At 51.1% G+C, this 6,096-nt stretch overlaps 1 protein-coding gene across 3 annotated transcripts in view; it reads left to right on the plus strand.

Moving 5' to 3' along the window:
- Positions 1-6,096, plus strand: part of ORAI2 (ORAI calcium release-activated calcium modulator 2) — a 24,227-nt gene that overhangs the window by 7,485 nt on the left and 10,646 nt on the right. Inside the window, exons 2-3 of one of the 3 annotated variants that reach the window (XM_017857612.1) lie at positions 1,032-1,139; positions 3,182-3,419. In XM_017857612.1, coding sequence (XP_017713101.1) covers positions 1,132-1,139; positions 3,182-3,419 — 246 coding nt within the window. In that variant the 5' untranslated portion in view covers positions 1,032-1,131. Of the gene's footprint in view, positions 1-1,008; positions 1,140-3,181; positions 3,420-6,096 lie in introns of all 3 variants that reach the window. The other 2 variants (XM_017857613.1, XM_017857614.1) reach the window with 2 other exon arrangements.

The raw sequence follows: 6,096 nt of genomic DNA on the forward strand, positions 1-6,096 counted from the left end.
GAGGCTGAGGCAGGAGAATGGCATAAACCCGGGAGGCGGAGATTGGAGGGAGCTGAGAACTGGCCACTGCAATCCAGCCCGGGCGACAGAGCGAGACTCCGTCTCAAAAAAAAAAAAAAAAAAGACAGAGTCTCTGTCACCCAGGCTAGAATGCCATGGTACAATCTCAGCTCACTCCAGCCTCTGCCTCCCAGACTCAAGTGATTCTCCTGCCTCAGCCTCCTGAGTAGCTGGGACTACAGGTGCATGCCACCACACCTGGCTAATTTTTGTATTTTTAGTGGACATGGGGTTTCACCATGTTGGCCAGGCAGGTCTTGAACTCCTGACTTCTAGTGATCCACCTGCCTTAGCCTCCCAAAGTGCTGGGATTAAAGGCATGAGCCACTGCACCTGACTTTTATTTTATTTTATTTTATTTTATTTTATTTTATTTTATTTTATTTTATTTTTTGAGATGGTCTCGCTTTGTGGCCCAGGCTAAAGTGCAGTGCTGCAGTCTCAGCTTACTGCAACCTTCACCTCCCTGACTCAAGTGATTCTCCTGCCTCAGCCTCCTGAGTAGCTGAGATTACAGGCGCCCATCACCACGCCCAGTTAATTTTTGTATTTTTAGTAGAGACAGGGTTCCACCATGTTGTCCAGGCTGGTCTCGAACTCCTGACCTCTAGTGATCCGCCCACCTCAGCCTCCGAAAGTGCTGGGAGGACAGGTTTGAGCCACGGCTCCCTACCCACATCCCCTTATCTTGCTCCCCTACTGGGAGGCCATGAATTCTGGCCTCTTTCATCTTGGATCCTTAAGTGCCAAGTGTGCTCAGCACCTGTGTGATGGAGGAGGGAGGACGGAGGGAGCAAAGGTTAGCGTCTCACCCCTTCAGTCTCCGTATACTGCGGTCATCAGACCTGCACGCTCAATTCTGTTAACTATGGTGGTGAGGGAAGAGGAAAAATGCAGTTTCCAAATTATAGCATTTTCCATTATGTGGAGCTAACCTACGGATTGCAGTGTTTCTCTGAATTCTCCCCAAGGGAAGGTACACCCGGGGATGGAAGTGCTTGGACGCGGTGCTGCTGGCTGCGGATGTGCATGAGGAGATGGGACGGAGAGCCCAAGTTGGCATTCGTATAAATGACCTGGTAATTGGCATCCCCTGGCAGAAATAGCACAGAACTGTTCCCAGAGGGCCTGTTGGCCAGGGAAGGCTGTGGCTTTGCAGCCTTGTTGAGAACAAAGGGAAAGGCAACATGGTTTTCCACCTCCAGCACCTTCCTGCGTAATTTCCAAATTAGGGCATTTTCAATTATGGGGGCTTGACTTGGGCATGGATGGACTAAGTTTGGGGCTTTTCCTCAGCTGCTGACCCTGTTAAGCACCCCCCACTCCACCCATCCACCCCAGCCATGCTCCCTGGGACCTAGAACACGGATCTGTGTGTAACAGCCTGAAGCAGACTTTCCACAGGGCCTATGTGGGCCTGGACATAGAAGTTACTCCCTTCCCTTCCCTTCCCTTTTTCCTTCCCTTTTTCCTTCCCTCTTTCCTTCCCTCTTTCCTTCCCTCTTTCCTTCCCTCTTTCCTTCCCTCTTTCCTTCCCTCTTTCCTTTCCTTTCCTCTTTCCTTTCCTTTCCTTTCCCCTTTCCTTTCCTCTCCCCTCCGCTCCCCTCCCCTCTCCTCTCCTCTCCTTTCTTGAGACAGAGTTCTTGCTCTGTCACTCAGGCTAGAGTACAGTGGCGCAGTCTTGGCTCACTGTAACCTCCGCCTACAGGGTTCAAGCGATTCTCCTGCCTCTGCCTCAGCCTCCCCAGTAGCTGGGATTACAGGCACCCACCACCACGCCCAGCTAATTTTTTATTTTTTAGTGGAAACAGGGTTTCACCATGTTGGCCAGGCTGAAAAAGTCACTCTTTCTGATGCCAAGTAAACCACAAGGTGCCTGTGCTCTTGAAGCATGCCCTGCAGATTAATTAGAACTGGATCCTGGCGTGCGGCCGAGCAACCCAGCTCCTTAGGACACACGCGACCGCCAATCCCCTACTTAGTGGAGATTTAGGTTTAAATTCACAAATCTTGACAGATCCGTCCTTCTGATGTTTAATCCATGTTAGTCAAACCAGATGTCTACCAGGTATGAGTCCAGGCATCTCCGCCGTCTGTTTCTCCTTAAAATATGGTCATGTGAGTTGGTGGATTTCATTTTTCATCTTGCTAAAAGTTTGCCTTGTAGCTTGGATGTGGCTTTAGTTTTGTAAGTCCAGTATTTTTCTTAGGGTGAACTGTAATGATCAAAATTTAAGTTGAAGGCCAGGCGCGGTGGCTTACACCTGTAATCCCATCATCTTGGGAGGCTGAGGCAGTTGCATCACCTGAGGTCAGGAGTTCGAGACCAGCCTGTCCAACATGGTGAAACTCCATCTCTACTAAGAATACAAAAATTAGCCAGGTCTGGTGGCGGGTGCCTGTAGTCCCAGGTACTTGGGAGGCTGAGGCAGGAGAATCGCTTGAATCTGGGAGTTGGAGGTGGCAGTGAGCAGAGATTGCACCACTGCACTCCAGCCTGGGTGACTCAGCGAGATTGTCTCAAAAAAATATGTAAAATAAAATAAATTAAAAGTCCCATAGGTGGAAATATCCCCATTCTCAAGATGAAAGAGCCAGGTCAGAAAGGTCAGCTGTCATGCTCAGAATCACACAGTAGAGTCAAATCCAGGTTTCAGAACTTTAGGTCCTGGAGGCTGGGCACAGTGGCTCATACCTGTAATCCCAGCACTTTGGGAGGCTGAGGCAGGCGGATCACTTGAGGTCAGGAGTTCGAGACCAGCCTGACCAACATGATGAAACCCTGTCTGTATTAAAAATACAAAAATTAGCCGGGTGTGGTAGCTCACACCTATAATCCCAGCTACTCAGGAGACTGAGCAGGAGAATTACTTGAACCTGGGAGCCAGAGTTTCCAGTGAGGTGAGATTGCCCCACTGCACTGCAGCCTGGGCGACAGAGCGAGACACTGTCTCAAAAGCAAACAAACAATCATAACTTTAGGTCCTGGGCACTTTCTAAACCCCTGGGCTCTGGCGTGGGCTGTATACGGCAGCCTCTGTAGGTTGAATGGGCTTAGAGTCTAGCTCTTCCAGGCCGCAGTAACCTAGGATGCCTGAGCATGTCTCTCTCCCACCTTCAGCCTGGCTCCCACCATGAGCGCTGAGCTCAACGTGCCTGTCGACCCCTCTACTCCTGCCTGCCCAGAGCCCGGCCACAAGGGCATGGATTACCGGGACTGGGTCCGCCGCAGCTACCTGGAACTGGTCACCTCCAATCACCACTCGGTACAGGCCCTGTCGTGGCGGAAGCTCTACCTGAGCAGGGCCAAGCTGAAGGCCTCCAGCAGGACCTCCGCCCTCCTCTCCGGCTTCGCCATGGTGAGTGTGCGCGCCAGGTGAGGAGCTCGCTGGTCAGATGGGCTTTGCTAACTGAGGTCCCGGGATGCCTCGGGGACCAAAGCGTTCCCTCCAGTCTCTGGCAGCCAGGATGGACCAGGGGAAAGCATCCGCCCGAGTCCCACCGGATGGGACTTGGGTGACTCTGTCAACGTGAGTGGGGGTGCTGGGAGTATGCTGGGGGCTCCCAGCCTGAGAATCTTCAGAAAGCCCACTCTGTCCTGTTCACATCAAGAACTTGCTTAGCAAGGAGGGAGGTTGGTGCAGGGTAATTATAGTAGCTCAGGTGCAGTGACTCACACCTGTAATCCCAGCACTTTGGGAGGCCAAGGCGGGAGAATAGCTTGAGGCCAGGAGTTTGAGACCAGCCTGGGCAACACAGCAAGACCCCTGTCTTTACAAAAATAAAATAAATAATTAGCCGCACGTGGTGGCACGCACCTATAGCCCCAACTATTTGGGAGGCTGAGGCGGGAGGATCACTTGAGCCCAGGAGGCCGAGGCCTCAATGCGTTATGATCACATGACTTCACTCCAGCCTGGACGTCAGAGTGAGAACCCATCTCTAAAAAGAAAAAATAAAATTTATTTATTTATTTTGGCCCGGTGCAGTGGCTCATGCCTGTAATCCCAACACTTTGGGAGGCCGAGTTGGGTGGATCACTTGAGATCAGGAGTTCAAAACCAGCCTGACCAACACAGTGAAACACCATCTCTACTAAAAGTACAAAAAAAATGAGCTGGGTATGGTGGCAGGCGCCTGTAATCCCAGCTACTCAGGAGACTGAGACAAAAGAATCGCTTGAACCTGGGAGGCCGGAGGATGCAGTGAGCCAAGGTCGCACCACTATACTCCAGCCCGGTCAAGAGTGAGACTTTGTCTCAAAATAAATAGATTAATTAATTAATTAAAAAGGTAAAATCAAATCAAATTGCTGCATGATACAGGGTTTCCTGGAGAAAAGTGCCCACGTCTGCCCCATCTTGGGCACCACCCAAAAGTTTGGAGCTCTCAGGGATCTCTGAGCAGGGCCCCAGGGATTGATTGGGGTTGGATCTGTTTAGCCCAGTTAGCGATGCAGAAGTTCCTGGAATGTGGCCTCCAGGGTGACAAAGCAGAGCTTTTGGCCTGGCTCCCGGTGGCCGCCTTCCCTCTGAGTCATCCCCTAGGACAAGAGTCAGTTTCGGACAAAGCTGTGGTTCTGACAAGGGGCCCATCTCCTGTTGATTCCAAAGCCGCTGACCCACACCCCTGGAGAGAATTGTCCCAGAGGTTAAGGACTCACAGTGAGGATACAACAGTGTGCTTACAGGTCCTATTGGGCGGAAGTGATTTTTTTTTGTTTTGTTTTGTTTTTAGAGACAGGGTCCCTGTCTGTTGCCCAGGCTGGAGAGGGCAGCGGTGTGATCATGGCTCACTGCAGCCTCTACTTCCTGGGCTCAAGCCATCCTCCTGTCTCAGCCTCCTGAGTAGCTGGAATTATAGGCACGTGCCACCACGCCTGGCTAATTTTTTTTTTTTTTTTTAGAGACAAGTTCTCTGCTCTGTTGCCTAGGCTAGAGTGTGGGGATGCAATCATGGCCCACTGCAGTCTTGAACTCTCAGGTGATTTTCCCACCTTGGCCTCCCAAAGTGCTAGCATTATAACTTGTCCAGCCTGTTGCCTTATGTGAAAACAATTCTTGTTTTTCTTTTTGTTTGTTTTAGTTTTGAGATGGAGTCTTGCTCTGTCACCCAGGCTGGAGTGCAGTAGTGTGATTTCAGGTCACTGCAACCTCCGCCTCCTGGATTCAAGTGATTCTCCTGCCTCAGCCTCCCAAGTAGCTGGGACTACAAGCACACGTCACCACACCCAGCTAATTTTCATATTCTTAGTAGAGATGGGGTTTCACCATGTTGGCCAGGCTGGTCTTGAACTCCTAACCTCAGGTGATCCACCCACCTCGGCCTCCCAAAGTGCTAGTATTACAGGCGTGAGCCACCACACCCGGCCTCTATTGTTTTTCTATAGGCCAGAGGCTCAATTGTTAGACTGATGATACAATTTAAAAGAAAAAGCTGACTGGGCACAGTGGCTCATGCCTGTAATCCCAGCACTTTGGGAGGCTGAGGCGGGCAGATCACCTGAAGTCAGGAGTTCAAGACCAGCCTAGCCAACATGGTGGAACCCTGTCTCTACTAAACATACAAAAATTAGCCAGGCTTGGTGGCACGTGCCTGTAATCCCAGCTACTCAAGAGGCTGAGGCAGGAAGATCGCTTGAACCTGGGAGGTGGAGGGTGCAGTGAGCCAAGATGGCGCCACCACACTCCAGCTTGGGTGACAGAGCAAGACTCCATCTAAAAGAGTTGGAGGCTGGGTTCTGTGGCTCACGCCTGTAATGCCAGCACTTTGCGAGGCCGAGGTGGGTGGATCATGAGGTCAGGTGTTCAAGACCAGCCTGGCCAAGATGGTGAAACCCCGTCTCTACTAAAAATACAAAAATTAGACGGACATGGTGGCAGGTGCCCGTAATCCTGGCTACTCTGGAGGCTGAGATGGAGAATTGCTTGAACCCGGGAGGGGAGGTTGCACTGAGCTGAGATGGCGCCACTGCACTCCAGCCTGGGCAACAGAGCAAGACTGCATCTCAAAAAAAAAAAAAAAAAAAAAAAAGGC

Source organism: Rhinopithecus bieti, unplaced genomic scaffold (assembly GCF_001698545.2).
Source record: "Rhinopithecus bieti isolate Rb0 unplaced genomic scaffold, ASM169854v2 scaffold_42772, whole genome shotgun sequence".
NCBI classification, from domain to species: Eukaryota; Metazoa; Chordata; class Mammalia; order Primates; family Cercopithecidae; genus Rhinopithecus; species Rhinopithecus bieti.